This window comes from Hylobates moloch, unplaced genomic scaffold (genome assembly GCF_009828535.3).
Source record: "Hylobates moloch isolate HMO894 unplaced genomic scaffold, HMol_V3 SCAFFOLD_5, whole genome shotgun sequence".
Taxonomy (NCBI): Eukaryota; Metazoa; Chordata; class Mammalia; order Primates; family Hylobatidae; genus Hylobates; species Hylobates moloch.
Window position 1 is genome coordinate 100231894 of NW_026652280.1, and position 20470 is coordinate 100252363.

At 56.5% G+C, this 20470-nt stretch overlaps 3 protein-coding genes and 1 long non-coding RNA gene across 21 annotated transcripts in view; 1 reads left to right on the forward strand and 3 right to left on the reverse strand.

Moving 5' to 3' along the window:
• Window positions 1–6164, reverse strand: EFNA4 (ephrin A4). 4 transcript variants are annotated; one of them, XM_032154380.2, is made up of 5 exons: window positions 5968–6080; window positions 2596–2882; window positions 2173–2241; window positions 747–788; window positions 97–622 (listed from the first exon to the last, which is right to left on the reverse strand). In XM_032154380.2, exons 1-5 carry the CDS (start codon window positions 6078–6080, stop codon window positions 468–470), a joined length of 666 nt encoding a protein of 221 aa, XP_032010271.1. In that variant the 3' UTR covers window positions 97–467. The 4 variants fall into 4 exon arrangements, with proteins under 4 accessions (XP_032010272.1, XP_032010273.1, XP_032010271.1 ...); XM_032154381.2 differs by lacking the exon at window positions 747–788 and having other exon boundaries at window positions 1–622; window positions 5968–6164; XM_032154382.2 differs by having other exon boundaries at window positions 1–788; window positions 5968–6164.
• The window catches only part of LOC116469339 (uncharacterized), an 18803-nt gene continuing 4245 nt past the window's right edge, over window positions 5913–20470 (forward strand). Inside the window, exon 1 of the long non-coding RNA XR_004248249.1 lies at window positions 5913–6147. This is a non-coding gene — a long non-coding RNA (uncharacterized LOC116469339). The remainder of the gene's footprint in view (window positions 6148–20470) is intronic.
• ADAM15 (ADAM metallopeptidase domain 15) lies at window positions 7131–18631 on the reverse strand. 15 transcript variants are annotated; one of them, XM_032154359.2, is made up of 23 exons: window positions 18442–18631; window positions 17129–17235; window positions 16416–16492; window positions 15921–15999; window positions 15684–15760; window positions 15400–15592; window positions 14057–14122; window positions 13909–13977; window positions 13660–13829; window positions 13439–13523; window positions 12808–12956; window positions 12547–12721; window positions 12177–12269; window positions 11751–12055; window positions 11465–11660; window positions 11119–11196; window positions 9935–10007; window positions 9565–9703; window positions 9076–9145; window positions 8427–8498; window positions 7941–8012; window positions 7547–7671; window positions 7131–7456 (listed from the first exon to the last, which is right to left on the reverse strand). In XM_032154359.2, the coding sequence occupies exons 1-23, from the start codon at window positions 18518–18520 to the stop codon at window positions 7414–7416; spliced, it is 2592 nt and encodes an 863-aa protein (XP_032010250.1). In that variant the 5' UTR covers window positions 18521–18631; the 3' UTR covers window positions 7131–7413. The 15 variants fall into 15 exon arrangements, 12 of the variants coding, with proteins under 12 accessions (XP_032010250.1, XP_032010249.1, XP_032010252.1 ...); XM_032154358.2 differs by having other exon boundaries at window positions 8427–8501; XM_032154361.2 differs by lacking the exon at window positions 7941–8012 and adding an exon at window positions 8270–8340 and having other exon boundaries at window positions 8427–8501.
• DCST1 (DC-STAMP domain containing 1) overlaps window positions 18980–20470 on the reverse strand; it is a 17351-nt gene continuing 15860 nt past the window's right edge. The window contains exon 16 of the mRNA XM_032154374.2: window positions 18980–19293. Within this exon, the coding sequence (XP_032010265.1) occupies window positions 19042–19293 (252 nt within the window). The 3' untranslated portion in view covers window positions 18980–19041. The remainder of the gene's footprint in view (window positions 19294–20470) is intronic.

Consider the following 20470-nt stretch of genomic DNA (forward strand, 5'->3'; position numbering starts at 1 on the left):
ACAGCTGGCATGGAGGTCAGGCCAAGCTAAGCTGAGAGCACAGGCCACAGGGAGTCCTGCTATCAGGGAAGGGGCCTGAGGGCAGTAGATTGGGGAGGGCAACAAAAAGATGAGTGGTTTATTGAAGGTTTGGTCTAGATACTTATAAAAATACAAACTTGCATGAAATTCAACCTCATGAAGAGTCCGTCTTCATAGAAGACAAGTGAGTGACCCCCTGGGGAGGGCAAGGTGCTGCCCCAGGGAAAAGGCCCACAGGGCAGATGGCAGGGCTTCTTCTTTGCCCTGGTCCAGCAATCCACCTGTCCCCAGGTCTTCAGCCTGGGCCCCCAGCTGGCTTGCAGATTTGATCATACCAAATCCCAGTCCTCCTGGGGGATGGGCTGAGACCCTCAGAGCAGCCTGCAAAGCGCCTGTGTTTGTCTTGCCTCTGCTTCAGAGTGTCCAGGGTTGTCTACTGCTCTTCTTTAGCCTGTGATGAGGGGACAGGCTCCTGCAAGAGGCACCTCAGACCCTCTGATCTCCCCCATCAATGCTGCATCTTGTCGGTCTGAATTGGTACCCCCAGTGCAGGCAGCAGGGATCCGTCCTCCTCCAGGGGATCTTGGGAGGACTCTGGCTCCTTGGGATGAGAGGGAAGGTCTGCTTGGCTCACAGAATTCGCAGAAGACGAAGAATCAGGAGCAGCAGTAATAGCAAGAGACAGAGGGGGCTGGGAGTGTCCCCCCCTCGCCACCCTGATGTACCACTCTCTCCAGGGCTCCCAACAGGATGGGCTGACTCAGACTCTGTGAGGGGGAGGGGGTAGCACTGATCAGTCCACCCACTTTACCAGCCTCCTTCCTCCCCTTCTCATTAGCAGTTCCCTCCTTTCCCATCCTCCAGGGTCTCCCAAACCAGCCACTCCCTTCCCATGATCTACGACCTCATCCTTTCTAAGCCCTAACTTCCAAGCCTCCCCAAAATTGCCAATAGAGACAACCAACTCAGCTAAGACCTTGAAGGGCCTTGCCCCTGGACACCCCATTCTCTTGGCCCAGCTTAAAAAAGTGTACAGTATGTCGGGTGTCATGGCTCACGCCTGTAATCCCAGCACTTTGGAAGGCTGAGGCGAGTGGATCACTTGAGGCCAGGAGTTTGAGACCAGCCTGGCCAACATGGTGAAACCCTGTCTCTACTAAAAAAAAAAAAAAAAAAAAAAATCAGCTGGGTGGCACGTGCCTGTGGTCCTAGCTACTCGGAAGACTGAGGCAGGAGAATTGCTTGCACCCGGGAGGGTGAGGTTTAAGTAAGCTGAGGTCGCACCACTGTACTCCAGCCCTAGGCGACAGAGCGAGAGCGAGACTCTGTCTCAAAAAAAAAAAAAAGTGTGCAGTGAGGCTACACAAGACATGGTGGCTCACGCCTGTAATCCCAGTGCTTTGGGAGGCAGGAGGATCTCTTGAGGTCAGGAGTTCAAGACCAGCCTGGGCAACACAGTGAGATCCCATCTCTACAAAAAATAAAAAATAATTTAGCCAGTTGTGAGTTGTGGTGGCACACGCCTGTAATCCCAGCTACTCGGGAAGCTGAGGCAAGAGAATCACTTGAACCCAGGAGTTTCAGGCTGCAGTGAGGTATGATCGTGCCACTGCATTCCAGCCTGGGCAACACAGCAAGACCCTGTCTCTTAAAAAAGAAGTGGGGGAGCCGGGGGTGGTGGCTCACGCCTGTAATCTCAGCACTTTGGGAGGCCGAGGTGAGTGGATCACGAGGTCAGGAGATTGAGACCGTCCTGGCTAACACGGTGAAACCCTGTCTCTACTAAAAACACAAAAAATTAGCCGGGCATGGCGGCGGGTGCCTGTAGTCCCAGCTACTCGGGAGGCTGATGCAGGAGAATGGCGTGAACCAAAGAGGCGGAGCTTGCAGTGAGCCGAGATCACACCACTGTACTCCAGCCTGGGCAACAGAGCGAGACTCCATCTAAAAACAAAACAAAACAAAACAAAACAGAAGTGGGGAGAGGATGGTGCAGTAGAAGCTCCCTCAAGGCTAAATGGGGAGAAGAGACCACAGCTTGAAGCTTCACCAGGACCCCTGGAGTCTGATGCTCCTAGATTCTTCTCACTCCTTCCCTCCTTCCCAAGGCCCCACATTAGCCAGTAGGGTCCATGCCCCCAACCCACTTACTCCTCTCCTTGCAGCAGACAGACACCTGGAGCCTCAAGCACTGGCCAGAACTCTCTGGAGTGGGCACCGCTGGGTAGTGGGAAAGTGGGAAGAAGTTAGCACACGGAGTCACCCCTTTGTATGCCTCAGACTGTTTCAGACCCTCCCAGCTTTTCTTCTCTCCAGGTCCCTGGAAAGCATTTCCTTACTTTGGGGCCACAACCATGTATCAGGCCCCATCCAGTCCTCTCATCTCCCTGGCCCCCTTTCCTAGCTCCTCCTCCTTTCTCCTTTCTAGACATTTCCCTCCTCAGTCCTGAGTTCAGCCCATACCCCAACCCGATGTACATTAGAGACCCAGCCCCCTCTCCTCCCAGGCCTCTCCTTCCCCTTCTCTACCCTTCTGGTACACAAGAGGTGTCCAGTGTGCCCTTGGCCACTCACAGATGTAGTAGTAAATCTCTCCAGGTAAGAACTCAAAGCCGAGGGAGAAGGGTGTGAAGCGCTGAATCTTCTCTGAGAATTGGACATGGCCAAAGGGCAGGGAGCACACCCAGCGCTTGTAGGCCCGGGGGCCCTCTGCCTGGCAGGACTCATAGCCTGGCCAGTCCACCATGTATAAAGCAAACGTCTCGGGGCCCTCAGGGGGCCCTGGGCCTTCGTAGTGGGGGCAGACAATGTCTAGGTAATCGTTGAGGCCCAGCTTCACCACGGCGTCTCCTCGAAGCAACCTGCAGGCATAACGCAGGGTGGGCTGAGGAGCGGAGGGCACCACACCGTGGCCATGGAGGCCAGAGACACTCCTTCTCAGAGGCCCCTGCCAGCCTCTCCTCCACCCATGTGCGAAGGAGCAGCTCAGGAAGGCCCAAGGTTCCCAGACTGACAACTCTTGAGAGACAAAGAGAGTGCAAGAAATGGATGAGATGATCGATTCACAGGTTCCGAGAGGCTAAGACCTGCAGTGCCCATAACCACACAGCTTACATGTGAGAAGGAGGGTCACCACACCCTGTCTTACAGGCTGGAGCTGCCACACACCTCTCTAGCCCCAGTGCCCAACACTCAACATGGTACAGCACCAGGCTTGATCAATGTCAGGTGGATGGATGCTGTGAAGAAGCTGGGCAGAGAGGCAGAAGGTACAGTTGCACACAGTGCAGTTGCAGACACAGAGGTGGAGACACGGGTTGGGAAAAGTCTCCTCAAACACAGATATAAAGTGAGGAACACTGTCCTTTAGACTGACTTCAACCCAAGGGTGAAAAGAATGTCATGGTAAAAAAAGAATGAGGGAGGCCAGGTGTGGTGGCTCACATCTGAATCCCAGCACTTTGGGAGGCCGAGGTGGGAGGATCGCTTGAGGCCAAGAGTTCAAGACCAGCCTGGGCAACATGGTGAGACTGTCTCTACCATAAATAAATAAATAAATAAATAAATAAATAAATAAATAAATAGGCCGGGCGCGGCGGCTCACGCTTGTAATCCCAGCACTTTGGGAGGCTGAGGTGGGCGGATCATGAGGTCAGGAGATCAAGACCACCCTGGCTAACACAGTGAAACCCTGTCTCTAGCCGGGCGCGGTGGCTCACGCCTGTAATCCCAGCACTTTGGGAGGCCGAGGCGGGCGGATCACAAGGTCAGGAGATCGAGACCATCCTGGCTAACACAGTGAAACCCCGTCTCTACTAAAAATACAAAAAAACTTAGCCGGGCGAGATGGCGGGCGCCTGTAGTCCCAGCTACTCGGGAGGCTGAGACAGGAGAATGGCTTGAACCCCGGGGGGCGGAGCCTGCCGTGAGCCGAGATCGTGCCACTGCACTCCAGCCTGGGCGACAGCGAGACTCTGTCTCAAAAAAAAAAAAAGAAACCCTGTCTCTACTAAAAATATAAAAAGAAAATTAGCCGGGCATGGTGGCGGGCACCTGTAGTCCCAGCTACTCGGGAGGTTGAGGCAGGAGAATGGCGTGAACCCGGGAGGCGGAGCTTGCAGTGAGCCGAGATTGCGCCACTGCACTCCAGCCTGGGAGACAGAGCGACACTCCATCTCAAAAAAAATAAAATAAAATAAAATAAATAAAGGCCATGAATGGTGGTGCACTCCTGTAGTCCCAGCTACTTGAGAGGCTGAGGCAGGAGGATCCTTAGAGTCCATGAGTTCCTGTAGTGAGCTATTATGCCACCGCACTACAGCCTGGGTGACAGAGCAAGACCCTGTCTCTAAATTCTAAAAATTAAAAAAAAAAAAAAAAAAAAAAAAGAATGAGGGAGTGGGTGCTAGGTGCCTCCCTTTTTTGACCAGGAGGAGCAAGTGCCAGGCATGGGGGGAGTCCACATACTACCCAGTCTTCTCAGGACTCCCTTCCCCATCTCTTGGGAGCTGCCTGGTGAAGCCAGCACAGGTGGGAAGGGCTGGAAGGGGCTGCTCCCCACAGTACTGAATGCTGCATGAACCACCCCCCATACCACAAACACAGCCAAGTGTGACTTAGGAAAAGCCTCCAATGGGTGGTCCAAGGACCACTTGTATCAGTTCTGATTAGAAATGAAGATTCCTGGGCTCAGCCAGCCCAGACTTACTAGAACGCAAGCTGAGCAAGGACAGGGCCTTGGTAAGATTTGTTCTACTGCATCCCCCGTGCCTGGAAAAGTGCCCAGCACAAGACAGTGTTCAATAAATATTTGTGGATTGAATGAATGAGCCAGAAACCTTAAGATTGGGGGGTGAGAAACCTGAATTTTTAACAGGTCCTCCAAGTGATTCAGAAGCTTTGGTCTGTGACAGAGATAGAGAATTCAGAGTCCAAGGACAACAAAAGCTCTTATCACTTGTTATTGGTATTGTAATTGCGCCTGTTCTCCAGAGAGTCTGTGGAATCCCAGGGGGCAGGGTCTTGATCTTTTCATCTATATAGTTAATCCCCTGCAACCTAGCACAGGGCCGGGCACACACAGTATGTGTTTAATAAATAAATGTCAGTGAGTGAAGAAATGAATAGAGTCACAGATTGTCTCAAGTAGAAAATCAGAAAGAAAAGCAGATGGGAAATAGGAGAGGCAGGAAGACTTGGGGAGGGGGATGGAAACAGTAAAATATACTGAGGTTCAAAGGCAGACAGCTCAGGAGAGAGAAAGAAATAATAGTTTATATCTGTACAGCCTGAGCCTCTTTCACATACATGACCTCACTTACTCCGCCAGACTTCCCAGGGTACTAGGTATTATTAGCCCATTATACAGGTGAGATAAATGAGGTTAGGAAGGTCACGGGACTTGCCCAGAGGTGATTCGGCTAGAAGGGCAGGGCTGACACTGGAAAGAAACAGAAGGACCAATAAAGACAGAGATGAAAGCAGAGATAGCAAATAAGATCAGGAGACAGAGTGGGAGCCAGGGCTGAGACCCAGCGGGCAGCAGAGTAACCCACGCTCTTTCACAAGAGTAAAGCCCCCTCCCTCGCTCTCAAGTTCGTCAGCCACAGCTCCAGCCTGCGGGAGGCTGGGGATCGCCAGGAGAGCAGCGAGGGGGGCGGAGCCCGGAGTGCGGGCAAAGGCCCCCCCCGGCTCCATGCTCCAAGACCCCCTAGACAACCCTTGGGGCTGAGGTCTTCTGCCTGCCCCCCAACACATGCGGGCTGTGGGGAGACCCAGGGCGCGCCTCGCCCCTCGCCCCTCCCCCCTCCCCCGCCGGCTCAAACAAAGGAGCCCCGGCGCGCGGCCAGGCTAAGGCGGCGCCGCGCAAAAAGCGGGTGGCGGGCGCGCGCAAAGCCCGGGAGCGCGCAGACTTAGCTAGGCGCTCGCCCGGTTCGGCCCGGCTACCTGGGGTTACTGGAGTTCCAGTAGACTACGTGGCGGAGGCTGGAGCCCCCGCGCAGAGGGGAGCCCAGGAACGCGGCCCAGAGGACAGTCCGCAGCAGGGGCAGCAGCCGCATCGCCCCCGAGGTCCGGTTTGGTCTGGCCTGGCAGGTCCCGGCCCGCTTCACAGTCGAGGCGAGAAAGGTACAAAGTGAAGAGGGAGGTTGCGGAAAGGGGGGTGGGGTGCGGATACTCGCTGACCCCGCCCCTGGATAACTTTCCACCAATGGGAGCGCGTCTCCTCCTCTCCACCCAGCGCCAACTCCAGTTAACCCTCTGCGCACCGCAGCGCGCGCCAGGTTCGCCAAAGCTTCCACTGAGGCTACACCGCACTGCGAGGGGGCGGAGGAAGGACGTATTCCAACAGCAGTATTTTTAGGGAGGTCATCCCTTTCGTGTCTGCTTTAGTGCAGGGTAGATTGCCTTATTAGAAGTTTGGAAGATTTTAAATAAGGGTACATAACCTTTGCCCAGATAGGGGAAAGTGAGGCGCGGGCGAGGATCCATGAAGCCTGTTCAACCACCTTCATGCACTGCCCCGTTTTCTTTGCACATCTAGGGACAGTGCAAGCGGAAGGGACAACGCAGCTTCTGGGACCACCTTCCCTAAAGAGCCTTAGGTGGCGCGCTAGATGCTCACTTTAGGATTGGCGTCTGTCCCTTGCCGCTCCACACCTTCGTTCTGGGCTGGGGGCCCACGCGGCCCCAGTCCCTAAGACGAAGTAATGAGGTGGTTGCGGCCTGTACAAAGCACCTTTGTTCCCGATCCCTCAGGTGGCGGCGGCAGAGGGGGAGGAGGCAGGTGCGCGGCCTTGGGATCGTGGGAGCAGCCGCCGCCCCGCTCCGCCCTGGCTTCTGGACTCTGAGAACACCAGCCAGATCCACTTTTCCCAGCCAGTGGTCAGAGTGGGGACGGCAGGTCCAACAGCTTGAAAGATTGCGCCGAAAGCCACCCCAGTCTGGGCAGAGGGAAGCCGCGAGCATCCCGGGGACACACGCCGACCCTTTCTGGTACTCCCGCCCCACAGAGCCCGCCCTCGTCTGAGGCGGCAGCGTCTCCTGGCGGCCAGACCTGGAACCGCAGCAGGAGCGACCCGGCTTCTAGAAGCAAACTCTGCGGAACGCTCCCAAGATGTCACATTTATTGCAGCTGAGCAGAGACAGGCTGTGGCAGAGACAGGCTGTGCAGACCTTCCTTAACCCCGTCCAACTCCAGCCTCTCCCCAAGCCCCGGCTGCAACTACGCCGGCAGGTCCGCAGAGTGCTGCTTGACAGCGCGTGGCGGTGCCCGGAACCTTAAGACACCGCGTCCAGTCTCTGGCGCCTCCGTCATGGTAGGGGACTCCAGAGGGCACACCCGCCTCTTGAAGCCCTAAGTCCGGCTTGGAGGCAGCGGAACCTCCAGAGAGGTCAGAGGTAGAGCGAGGACACTGTCGGAGGCGGTGGCGCTGGTCTGGATTGCAGGAAGCCAAGAAAAAAGGGTCAGAGGCCCCCTTCCCCCACGTCACTCGCCCCGCCCACCCATCCCCAGGGCTCCTCCTACCTGGAGGGTACCACTAGGGGCGGGATTCCGGCTCCTGGGCCGGGCAGGTCACCCGATGGGCACTGGCCCTGGGGGTCGGCAGGCAGTGGCTTCCTTGGGGGTGGGGGCTTGGCTGGCCCCTGAGACTGAGGGAGAGAAGGCAGGAGGCCGGCTTAGGTGGGGGGGTGTCATGTTGCCCACCCCCAACGCACTGGTGCTGGGGAACACCAGCTTGGGGGCAGCACCAGCGGTCACCCTTGTCTGCAAACAAACCTGTCACCATTAAAGGCACCACCGGGATATGTGCCCTCATGCACTGAGGGGGCATCTCGCCACGGCCACCACCGTCATGGCTACCAGCACCACAGCCCTAGGTGGGGGGAGAGGCCGTGCCCTTCTCTCCCCCCACCGTTACCTTCGGGCTTCTCACCACCGGGTCAGCAGGCAGAGGGCGGGTAGGGGGATTGGGTCGGTCAGCCAGCTCAGCCTGAACAGAGAGATGGGCAGTGGCTGTGAGAGCATAACCAGAGGCTGTGGACATGCATAGATTCCCCAGAGGGGTTCAAGTCAACATGCAAAGTCAGCCAGGGGGCAGGAGAGAATGAGGGCATGCGCAGAGGGCTTGGAGGCATGCCAGCTGATGTCTCAGGGGAGGAAGGTGTAGGTCAACCGCGGAGTCCCTGGCCGACTGCAGTCCCGCCATTGACCACCAGATGGTGGCAGAAACCAAGGCAGGAGGCTCACCCTTTGCTGCTTCTGGGGCTCAGAGTGTCTGAAGGCTGAGGGGCACCCCGATCACCTAATGAAGAGCACCACTGACAGGGAGCAGGGATGAGAACTGCAGTTGGGTACCAAGCCTCCCACCTGCCTTGGCTCAGGGTGGGCCCTGGCCCAGATTTACCTGGAGTCTCTTGGACACAGGGTCAGGCGGCAGCGGCCTGGAAGGGGGAGCCGGGAAGCTGAGAGCACTAGGCTGCTGAGAGGGCAGGAAGGGCAGATAGGCACAGAGGGGTAAGAGGAAGCAGAGAGACAGAGTGGGCAGAGAAGGGTCAGTGCCCAGGGAGGGCCGGCAGGGGCCCAGGGCAGTGGGTGCTGTGCATGCAGTTATGCAGGTGCATGCAGGTGGGGAGTGGGGAGGAGGTGTGCACACACTCCCGTCATCCAAGCAGAGGGCTTAGGGCGGGGATGCTCACCAGCCCTTCTAACATGGTGACCTGGGCCCACGAAGGCCATTCTGAGCACCACTGCCCTTGTGCCCTCCTGGGGTCACTGCTGGGGGCACGGATAGACCCACCTCTCAAAGCCACCTCTTGGCCAGCGGACGGAGCCCAGCAGCTCCTGCTCCAGCTGGCTGCCCTCCCCACTCTTCTGGACTCACCTTCTCTGCCTGTAGCCAGGGGAGGGGAGGGCAGGGCTGGCCCTGACTCTGACTGACTCTTGGGCAGTGCTAGCCTTTCTCTGAGTCTGGAGCCTTTAATGTGCACCCCCCAGGGCCCAAGCTGGATGCCCGGCCAAGGTGGAGTCCCCTTCCTCTGGCATCCGGGACTCACCTTAGTGCCTCGCGCCAGCAGGGCCCTCTGCGGAGGTCCTGGCCGTTCAGGGAGACCAGATTGGGCTGCCCTATGCATGAGGGAAGGCAAGAAGGGAGAGGGCCCAGTCTCAGACCCTGTTTTCTACCTTATGCCATCCTTGAGTGGGGTTAACCCTTTGCAGGCACTTATGTGTGGTTTAGGTAAAATTGTGGTAGGGTCAGGGTCGGGGGCAGTATTTATTAGCTTGAGGGAAGACCCCACTTATCCAGCACAGGGGCTCCTGGGGAGAAATGGCCCTAGCACTCCAGCCACCCCACAGGGGCACAGCTGTGAGGTAAAAAGCTGTGGGCGCATATAGGGAAGGGAGGTGTGGGGTATGGCAGTCAGCAACTTTAAGGTCCAAGGGGCCTGGGGCTCAGAACCAGGTGGCAGGGGCTGCAGAGGTGAGGCAGCCTTCAGCACTGTCCCCAGTTAAAGGAAGTGGTAGCAGGGAGGTGATGCTCATACCTGTACTGGCAAGTGGGTCCCTTGAGTTGGCAGAGTCGCTGGTGCAGGCGGGCACGGTACCAGTAACTGGCACCAAGCATCACCAGGACCAATAACACCAGGAGGCTGAGGAGCAGCCCTGTGGTCAGGGAGCTGATTGCTGTGGGTGGATGTCAGGTTTAAGGGAGGACAGGGCTAAGAACTCTAGATCCATGAAGGCGCAGGGGGCAGGGAGTGAAGTCAAGTGATCAGGGAGAGTGAAGGGGTCAAGGGGCACAGACTCAGGGAACCAGCAGCAAAGGGGGGGTCAGAAAGAGAGGGCCGAGGGGGAAAGATAAAGCATGAGACGCTTTGCCCTCCCAGCTGCCCCTGTCCCCCACCCCCATGCTACCTTTGAGCTGAGTGGTGCAGTCAGGGGGTGCCCAGCCCTCCTCACAGTAGCAGTGCCTGTTGCTGTCACAGACCTAGGAGGTACAAGGTGAGCAATGAGGAGCTCTGCACTCTGGAACTATTTCCTTGTCTCTAGCTTTTCAAGATCTCAGATTTCTACAACTGGGGGTTGTGCTGGGTATGTGTGTAGAGAGAGCCTGGAGGGAGGGTCTTTATCCATACCAGAGCAAATTAGATCAAATTAACACTTACTGAGCACCTTCTATGTGCTGGGCACTGTGGTACATGCTTTCTTTCTTTGTGTTTGTTTTGTTTGGTTTTTTTTTATTTTATTTTAGACAGCAAGTAAGATGGAGTCACTCTGTTGCCCAGGCTGGAGTGCAGTGGTGCAATTATGGCTCACTGCAGCCCCGAACTCCTGGGCTCAAGCAATCCTCCTGCCTCAGCCTCCCAAGTAGCTGGGAGCATAGGTGTGCACCAGCAGGCCTGAATAATTTTTAAATTTTTCCTTGATAGAGATGGGGTCTCACTATGTTGACCAGGCTGGTTTTGAACTCCTGGCCTCAAGTGATCCTCCTGCCTTGGCCTCCCAAAGTACTGTGATTTGGCTGGGTGCAGTGGTTCACCCCTATAATCCCAGCACTTTGGGAGGCCGAGGCGGGCGGATCACTTGAGGTCAGAAGTTCGAGACTAGCCTGGCCAACATGGCGAAACCCATCTCTACTGAAAATACAAAAATTAGCTGGGCGTGGTGGTGGGTGCCTGTAATCCCAGCTAGTAGGGAGGCTGAGACATGAGAACCGTTTGAGCCTGGGAGGCAGAGGTTGCAGTGAGCCAAGATCACGCCAGTACACTCCAGCCTAGGCAACAGAGCGAGACTCTGTCTCAAAACAAAACAAACAAACAAACAAAAAAACTGTGATTATAGGCATAAGCCACCGTGCCCAGCCTGTGGTAGATGCTTTCATACTCATCTCATGTACCCTGGATGGGGATACTATTATTATAGCCATTTGATAGGTGGGGAAACTGAGCTCAGCACAGTTAGTAACCTGCCCGAGGTCACACAACTAGGAGGTAGTAGAGCAAGGATTAGAACCCAGATATGTCTATTTCCAAAGCCCAGCATCCTTTTCCTCTCTAGAGGCTCTCTGCTCCCCTTCCACTTCCCCCATCCCAGCTCACCCCATGTCCATGGCATTTGCTTCGACATTCCTGTGCCCCCAGGAGATCCACACGCTGGCATCGATGGTCTATGCACACCTGACCCAGGGAGAGAAGAGCCTGGATCAGATTCCCACAAAGCTTTAATGGGACTGGGAGGCCAATAAGGTTGAGGCCACACCCTGCGTTTACAGATGGGGAAACCAAAGCATAGTGAGTTGATAGGACTTTGCTCCATCTGAAGTAAGAAACTGACTTCCCTTGGAGTCCCTGCCTTTGACATTGGTGAATGGTGAAGTCTGGGCTTTGTTCACTGTGGTCCAAATGTGCCTTCTCGCGCCTGGTCTTGCCCACCCAGGCTGCTTACCAGGCCAGGGCCACAGGCTGTGCCAGGCAGAGTCAGGAGGGGCTGGGCCACATCACTGCCCAGGTCCAGGTGCACCCAGCTGCAGTTCAGCTCAGTCCCATTCACATCTATAGTCTCCCAGAGTAGATCCTGGATGGAGCCCAGCAGAGGCTGGGTCCTACCTGTCTGGCACTGGAGCTGCCCGCAAATGGCATCTCTGGGGGGAAGGGGAAGGGCACACAGAGTTAGTAGGAGCAGGGCCAAGGCTCTCAGAAACCCAAAGGAGGAGCCAGGTTTCCTCACTTACCTAGGGGTGCAGGACACATAGCTGCCACTGGGGTTGCGCCCACAGCTCCCAAAAGCATTTCCCCGAGTATTAGCTGTCTGGAGGCAAAGTGGCGCAGCGGGCTGGGCTCCAGGTCCCCAAAGTGACTGGCACTGCTGGGCATAGGAGGCACAACGCCCATGCATGCACACAGCTTGCCCGCCAGCGCAGGGCTCGCCATCCCCTAGGCTGACATCAGGGGGACACTGGGAGCTGTCTCCTGGGCAGAATTCAGGCAAGTCACAATCCCCTCTGGTAGGACGACACTGCCAGCCAGACGGGCGCAGCTGTGGAGGGTGGATGAGCATCAGTGTGGGCACTGAGCAAATCCAGCCGGGGGTCAGAATGACCCTTTCCACCTTGGCTCCAGCAGGTGAGCTCTGGGTGGCCAGTCTAGTCTCTACCCACCTGGCAATTTTGACAACAGGGTCCGTCAGATGCACACTGTGCACCTGGCCTCAGCTGGCAGGTCGAGGAATCACAGCAGGGATCGACACAGTCCTGTGGGCAGGAGCACGGGGGCTGGGCATCAGAGCAGGTGGGGCCTGTGAGCCTCCCTCCAATCCCTCCTCCTCCCACAGGCCAAGACCAGAAGCTACACAGCAAGTGAGGGCTATAGCCCAACAACCCATGTGCTGTCCCCATAGACAGGGCAAATAGGAGAGGGGTGAGAAGTCCCTTCAGAACCCAAGAGGAGCTCAGGAGGCTGGGAGAGGGCTAATGAGCCAGGGCAAGGGCACAGAAGTGAGTGGGGCAAGGCTTTGGGAAAGGGGCTCACATCCGGGAAGCCACAGTCACACTGCTCGCCCGGCTCCACAAACATATTTCCGCAGAAAGCAGCCATAGGGGGTCCGCTAGGCAGCCGTTCAAAGAGGCAGCTGCCCATTCCATCCAGGAGGGCTTTCTCCAGGGCCCGTCGGCTGCAGTTGCTGAAGTTCAGGCCTGGTAGGAAGCTGCGGAGGGTGGCAAGGAAGGTTGGGGCTGGGGGCCTCTCCCTGCCCCCTGCCCCACACCCTCTCTCCATCCTGCAGCTACTTACTCTGTGGAGGCCTCCATGATGCAGGTCTTGGCTGGGGCTGGACCTGGACAGGGGCAGCTATTCCCAGGCAAATCATGGTCCAGGCCCAGGCTGTGGCCCAACTCATGGGCTATGGAGGAGGCGACTCCCAGGATGCTGGTGGAGTGGTCCTGTCATTGGGGAGGGGTACCGCAGGTCCAGTCCCAGCCTGCCTCCACCACAATGCCCAGACCACCCTCTCTGCTCCTGTTCCCTCCACGTCTGACCTCACGGGCACTCAGCAGGCACTGCTTCCCTCCTGAATTGCTTCTAAAGTAGAAGAACCCAGGCCTGGATGGCAGAAACCTGGGTTCTAGCTCAGCTCTGTCCCCCTCCCTCACTGGAGGGAGATCACCTCTGTTCTTTGGGCCTCAGCTGCCTCCTACCCTCCTCTAAGAAATAGGAAGACTGCACAGGGGGTGACTGTGTACACTGTGACTAGCTGGCCACAAGCGAGGGCTCCCTGATAGCAAAGGCCACATCACACACCTCCACCCTCTATACCTGTAGCTTTGGAGTTGGGCAACTTTATAGGGGGGTTTCAGTGAATAAATGCCACCACACTTGGGAGGAACTGAATTGGGAATGAGGAGGAGACCTGGAAATAACTCACCATGTTCACACCTCCTGAGAAGTCAGGAGAACAGATGGAGTTCTGAATGGCCATGCCCACCGTAGGCCCAGAGAATGAAGTACCACTGTGGGACAGAGAGGCCAAAGTTCAGGGCCAGAAGCCACGGTGGTCAGAGCTTCAGGGGCTGAGGTAGGGTGCTGAAGGGGTGTGAATTTGGCCAGGACAGGACTGGCCTCTCTGGCTGAGTCTGGGGCCCTTACGTCACCAGCTGGGCACTGTCGTGGGGCAATCGAGGCAGCAAATGTGCCCTGCGCCAGTGGAGGAAGTTTTCGAGGGTGACAGCTGGGTTTGGGCTGATCTCCACCAGGTCACGCTGGGTCCAGGCCTCCAGGCCCACTAGTGCCACTCGTACATTCAGGGGCCGGAAGAACTGAAAGACAGCTGGGGCTCAGAAGAGGGGTTGTCATGGTCAGGGGCCTGGGGTGGGGGCTGCCCTGTCCAGCACTCACTGTGTCCAGCAAAAGGGCCACTTCCAGTGTGCGGTTCAGCAGGTGCTGGAAGTCCCGGTATTTCTGGACCTGTAGGCCAAGAGAGGTGACATGAAAGGTGGCAGGGCAGTGCAGGGGGAGGAGGATGTGCAGGGGCCAGCAGGCTCACCTCCGAGTGATCAGCCACAATCACCAACTCCACAGTCTTGGTCTCTGTTACCACATCCCGCCTCCACTATGGACAAGAAGAATTATCAGGCAAACCTGCCGCTCGCAGCCAGCAGCTGTGCAGGGCTGACCAAGAGGCAGCCACTCCTACTCTGTGGGTCAAACAGAGCCCATTTTACAGATGAGCCACTGAGGGCCAGAGGGCCCAGGAACTTGCCAAGGAGGACCAGGAAGTAGATAATGAAGGTTGGAGTAGACCCCTGCTTTTCTGGCTGCAAACTCAGTGGTTTTTAAAAAATTTTTTAAAAACAGTAATTTAGCTGGGCGCGGTGGCTCATGCCTGTAATCCCAGCACTTTGGGAGGCCGAGGCAGGCGGATCACGAGGTCAGGAGATTCAGACCATCCTGGATAACACGGTGAAACCCTGTCTGTACTAAAAAATACAAAAAATTAGCTGGGTGTAGTGGCGGGCGCCTGTAGTCCCAGCTACTTGGTAGGCTGAAGCAAGAGAATGGCGTGAACCCAGGAGTCAGAGCTTGCAGTGAGCCGAGATTGTGCCACTGCACTCCAGCCTGGGAGACAGAGCGAGACTCTGTCTCAAATAATAATAATAACAATAATTTTTAAAAATCCCAATAACAACTCTTGTCACTTATCATAGGTCTGGCATAGTTTTAAGTACTTTACATCTATATCGACTCATTTAATCTTCCCAGCAACTCTTTGCAGCAAGTAGTTTTATTATCTTCATTTACAAATTAGGAAATTGGATTTATATTGCTTTATCATTGGTAACTATGTATTATCTATAACCAAGTGAGAGCTCTCTGCAAATGGGATCATAAGACAGATGAAGAGTTTGAGCCAAATACAACTAATAAATGGATAGGCCATTTATCAGTTGTAGGGCCTCGGGCAAACCACCTAATCTGTCTCAGCTAGATTTTATTTTATTTTATTTTATTTTTATTTTATTCTTTGAGACGAAGTCTCACTCTGTCACCCAGGCTGGTGTGTAGTGGCTCGATCTCGGCCCACTGAAATCTCTGCCTCCTGGGCTCAAGCGATTCTTCCACTTCGGCCTCCTGAGTGGCTGGAACTACAGGTGCACGTCACCATGCCCGGATACTTTTTGTAAGGTTTCGTCATTTTAAAATAGAACTATTGATAGCACCTACCTCCTAGGTATGGGAGGAGTACACGAGCTAATGTTCACAAAGTGCCCAGCATGTGGCAAGTGCTCCATTCGCAGGAGCTGTTGTTACTGTGAACACATAGCTCTGAGTGTCTGGGGATCGGCCCTCAAGACAACCAAAGCCCACCCCCCTGCCATTCATCCTCACCCGGCGAATGTGGCGCTGTCCCAGGGGGTGCTCTGGTGGAGTCTGAGTGTGTACAAATTCCCGCCAGCTCAGGGCACAGGTGTGGCCTGGCAGGTGGAGATCTTGGATTCGTGAAATAATGGGAGGACCCTGAAGGTCCCCAGGCCCCTGCTCCAGGGTATAGCTTCTCTCTGCAGTTAGGACCACCAAGCCTCTAAGAAAAAAGAAAGGAAGTCAGAGAACATTTCAGCTCCATGCCTGGGTCTCCTTACTTTCTCTACTGTCATCAAATCCGCCCAGTATACCTGAGCCCAGAGCAGGTGCAGACGGACACCCAGGAGCCTGCATATCCCTGCACTCTTCCCTGGTAGCAGCAGTTCTCCTGCAGCACAGGAACAACATTAGTGCTGTCTCAGAGAGCAGACCAGGACTGGAATCGAGGAGTTAGCTTGACGGTAAAAATATGCAGTGTCCTCTCACCTTCCAGTCACCCGGTCCCTCTATCCCCTAAGCCAAAAACGGCACAAGAGGGCCTGACTCACCAGAGTGTGTCCCTCACTGACCACCCGAGTGCCATCGGGCTGGTACCACACCAGGGTTGGGCGGCCTGAGACCAACTCCCTGTGGAGTGAAGAAAAAGAAGGCAGTGCTAAAGCCACTTCCCAGGTCGTGCATTGACAAGCAGAGGCTTGAAGGTGGTGGTGGGGCTGGGGACCAGGAAACTCCTGCAGCCAACTTTTCCACTCCTGACCGTGGGGCAGCAAAGTATACTGGTTGGGCCACTGACTCTGTTAGTTTATTTGAATTCCAATCTGGTTTTCACCACATACTAGCTGTGTGACCTGGGGCAAGTTATTTAATCTCTCTGTGCCTTGACTTCCTCGTGTATAAAATGAGGACAATAATACATGATAGTATATCCCTTATAGGGTTGTTATGAGGATTAAATGAGCACAAGCACTTAGCACCTGGCACATAATAAATGCTATACAAGTTGTTGGCCATGTGGTCACTGTTATTGCCACCATCACTATTACCTATTCTGTAGCAGCTCCAGGATATGACTGTCACCGTCCAGCTCCAACTTGATCCTCAGGGGCTCAGGCAGACTGGTCTGTGGGCACCAGAGGGCAGGTCACCTCCCTAGACCTGCCCACAACTCCCAGCCTCTCTAACCAGAAAACCTTAGGCCCACAGAAGAGCACCAGCAATTAGATCACTGGTGGGGGGATCCCAGGGGAGGGGCCAGGAAACCCTGCCTGGCCTGGAGCATTGTTCTGGGGGGTTGTATGTGGAGGTCAAGGAAGGTATCTGAGCCACCCCTTCTCGGCTTCCTGCCCAGAGAGGAAGCACCGTGTAGGACCCAGCACAAGCCCCAGCCCTTCCTCTGACTCAGCTTTAGAATGGGGTGGGGGTGGTGGTGGTTTGGTAAGGTCCTGACTCTTTCCAAATCCCCCCACTGAGAAAACCGACAACATGAGATGAAGAAAGCAAGTTTGGCTTCACAATTTCCCCAATGGAGATGGATGGGTTGGGTGGGGCTGAGGCAGACAGATGTGTGTGCAGAGGGAGAGGGAGATAAGTGAAGCCAGGTGCTGGGGTGTGGTGGGAGAGGCAGCTGGGCCTGGGATAGACCCACTACAGCGAGCTCTACCCACCAGTTCCTCAGCCAAGCTTTGGCCTTGAGACACTTGACTATGCCGGGGCGTGTGTGGATTCGTTTATTTATTAGAGGGGAGTAGGAGCTCACCTGAAGCACCTTTTTGAGGCTAATTGGGAGATCGTCCTGAAGGACCTGGGGCTCCAAGGGCTCCCTCAGGGACTTCTCTGACTCTGCCTGCTGCTCCTCGGTGCCACCTGTAGGTCCCAGGACACCCCAAGACAGTACTGAGGGAATCGACAGCAGGGCTGGGGGTGGCAGGTGCCCCCAGATCCACCAGCTCCCAGCCCATCAAGGCCCTTAGGTACCTGAGGGGCTTCCACATTGCATGCTGAGACTTAAAGGAGAATACTGGAAGGAGGGGGTGTCTCTCTAATTTATGGCTTTCCACCCACCAACCCATTCACAAGTCCCCAAGAAAGACTTTCGGCTTGCTCAGCCTGTGGCCCTCCTTGTCCCCTTCCGGCCAATCCCAGGTTCTCACAGGGACCCTCCCCTGTTCCCACTCCCCTCCAATCACCCCCCCCCCCCTTCAGGAACGCCCCCTCTCGAGACTGAGCTAAGCCTTGTGGCCGGGTGCCTGCTCACCCTCCCCTTCGCTCACATTGGAGATGCCAGGAACGCCCATTTCTGGGTGAGCAGTGCAAACACCCCCACCTCCCTAAACACCCTCATGCCCAGTCAGGCACACCCGCTGCCTACAGCCTCTGCTTCCTCCTCGAGCACCCCCCACCCCCCCCACACACAATGGCCCTCTCTCCTCCGGACACTCCACCCGCGCCTGCCCTCTCGGTCCCGGCCCAAGACAGCAGCGGGAAGTGAAAGTTCCAAGGAGGAGTTGGTGTCCCAGCCTCTTTCCTGGCCAATTCTCCCTTCTCCTGGCTCATCTCGGGCCCCTCCCGCTCGGCCAGGCACTGGTGGCAACAGCACCAGGGTGAGGAGTGCCTGGCGGCCCCAGGCCTGGAATAGAGGCTAGAGAGAATCCTCTTCACTAAACCCTACAAGCCATGCCCGCTCAGCGCCCTGGCACCGGGTGGAACGGTTAGCTAGGCCCCAGAGCAGCGAAGATGCCAGTCCTGGGGAGCAGCGACCCTCTCATCACGATCTTGAAGTGGCGCTGGACAGGCCCCTCGGTACGTGGTACCGGAGCCTGAAAGTGTCCGCAGGGACCGCGCAGAGGATGACCAGGCAGGAGGCAGGGGGCGCCGGCATCCCCCCTCCTTCTCTCTTCACCCTATCGCCAAGTCACCGGGCCCTAGGCCCAGGACAGCGGACCAGGGCGGGCCGCGCTCTGGCTGGGCTCTCTCAGGGTCTCCGTCCGGCCCCATTACCCTAATGCCTTCCGACTTTCCTGCACCTCCCTCCCAGTGCGCCCCCCGACCCACTCCAGGCCGAGGACTCACCTATATTTGGGAGCGGCCAGGAAGGCAGAGGGCTGCCCGCGCCCAGGAGCCCCAGGGCCCAGAGCAGCGCCAGCCGCATGGCAGCGGCACCCCGGGCCGGGCGAGGGCAGCAAGTGCGGAACAGCGCGCGGAGGAGCGGCCGGCGGCCAGGTCGCCTCGGAGAACCCAGCAGCACCTCGCAGCCACCAGGCCCCGCCCCGGCCCGCCCCCTCCCACCCGGCCCCAAGCCAAGCTCCGCCCCCGGCAAGGCCCGCCCCGCAGAGCGCCGGGTGCCTCGGGAGCGGGGACCCCGCCCACTACGCCCGCGCTGCTCAGCGCTACCGCTTTCCCGCAACTGTGCAGGGTGGGAGCCGGGTCCCGGTCCGACCGACTTGGGCGGCGCGCCTTCACCCGGCCCCAGGTCCGGACCCCTCCCTAGTAGCTTCGCGGCCTCCCTGCCTCCTGTGCCTCCGAGCCTGGCTCGGAGAGGTCGGGAGGGCAGGCTTTCCCGACTGCAGGCGAGGCAGCACGCGGCTCACCCCAGTCCCCGACCCACGTGAAGCGTACAGGGCATTTTATTAACTGAGAAGGACGAGGCAGAATAGCGAGCAGGACGCCTCTTCACCCCGCGTAGGCAGTGTCGTCGTTGCTGTCACTAAAGGCGGAGGAAGAGAGCTCCTCGCGGGGCGTGCAGACCGGGCACCGCTGCCGCATGTCGTCCCAGCACGACCAGCAGTACACGGCCTCGCAGTCCAGCGTCCGGCACACGTAGGACTCGGGCGTCTCGGGTGCCTGACACACCACGCAGCGCCGGCGCAGCCAGCGGCGCAGGAGCGGGCAGCCGCGGTGCAGGATATCCGCCAGCGGGTGGCGCTGTTGGGAGATGGGCGTTAGCGCCAGCCGGGGAGCGAGGCGGGAAAGAAGGGGAACTGGACAGCGTTTCGTGTCTGAAGTCGCCAGGCCTAACAATGCCCGCGGGTTGGAGGAGGCTGGGTTAGACAAAGGAAACCCCTGGAGGGCGAGGGTGCCTCCCTCCCCAACTCTGAGATGGAGAATGGGAGGATGCACCCTCCAGGCTCTCTCTAAGCGGGTATCAGCCACAACTCTGATTTGCACTTTCATGTAAATCATATTTGGTTTTCACAGTGAGGCTGAGAAGTGAGCAGGCCAGATCGACTATCACTGTTGCTATCCCCACTTTACAGATGAGAAAGGTGAAGTGACTCTCAAAGTCACACAGATAGTAAACAATCCAACTTGGCTGGACCCCAGGGGCCCTGATTCCAAACCACAAACCTAGTTCACTATGATCCCTGCCATCCCTCACGACATGTCTCTACACAGTTGTCAGGGATTTTTCACAGGCCACCTTACCCAGGAAGCAGCCACTCTTTGCCCAAGAAACTCCAGAGGCTCTGCTGCCTGCCAGACGGGCAGAACTCCTGGGCTTGGCCTTCAGAGCCTTCCATCACCTGGTCCCTTTCTAGCCTCTTTCTCACTTTAGCCCTCCCTGAGAGCTGTCTCTTCTGAGCCCGTTTCTCCTGAGACTAGCCCTGGCACTTGGCATTTCCTGTGGACTCTGAGTCTTTGCACATTCTGCTTGGAATGACTGTCCGGCACATTTCCATCTGTGCGTTCACATTCAGTTTGCTTCACGACCCTGTCAAGGAATCCCAGCGTGTTCTTTTTTGTTTTTCATTTTTTCACAACACATTCATTTGGCCCCTATTGTGTGTCATGGGGGCTGGGGGTATCCAGGCACTAGGGAAAAAGCTAAGCAAACACAGTCTCACTTTTATGAACTTTGTTAGGACTGATTAAATAAGAATGGCTGCCACTCATTGTTTATAATGTCAGGTCCTGTACTAAGATACTGTACGTAAATTATTTCAATTCTAAATTAGCTGGGCGTGGTAGTACATGCCTGTAATCCCAGCTACTTGGGAAGCTGAGGCACAAGAATCGCTTGAACTGGGGAGGTGGAGGTTGCAGTGAGCCAAGATCACGTCTGCCTGGGTGACAGTGTGAGACTTAGTCTCAAAAAAAAAAA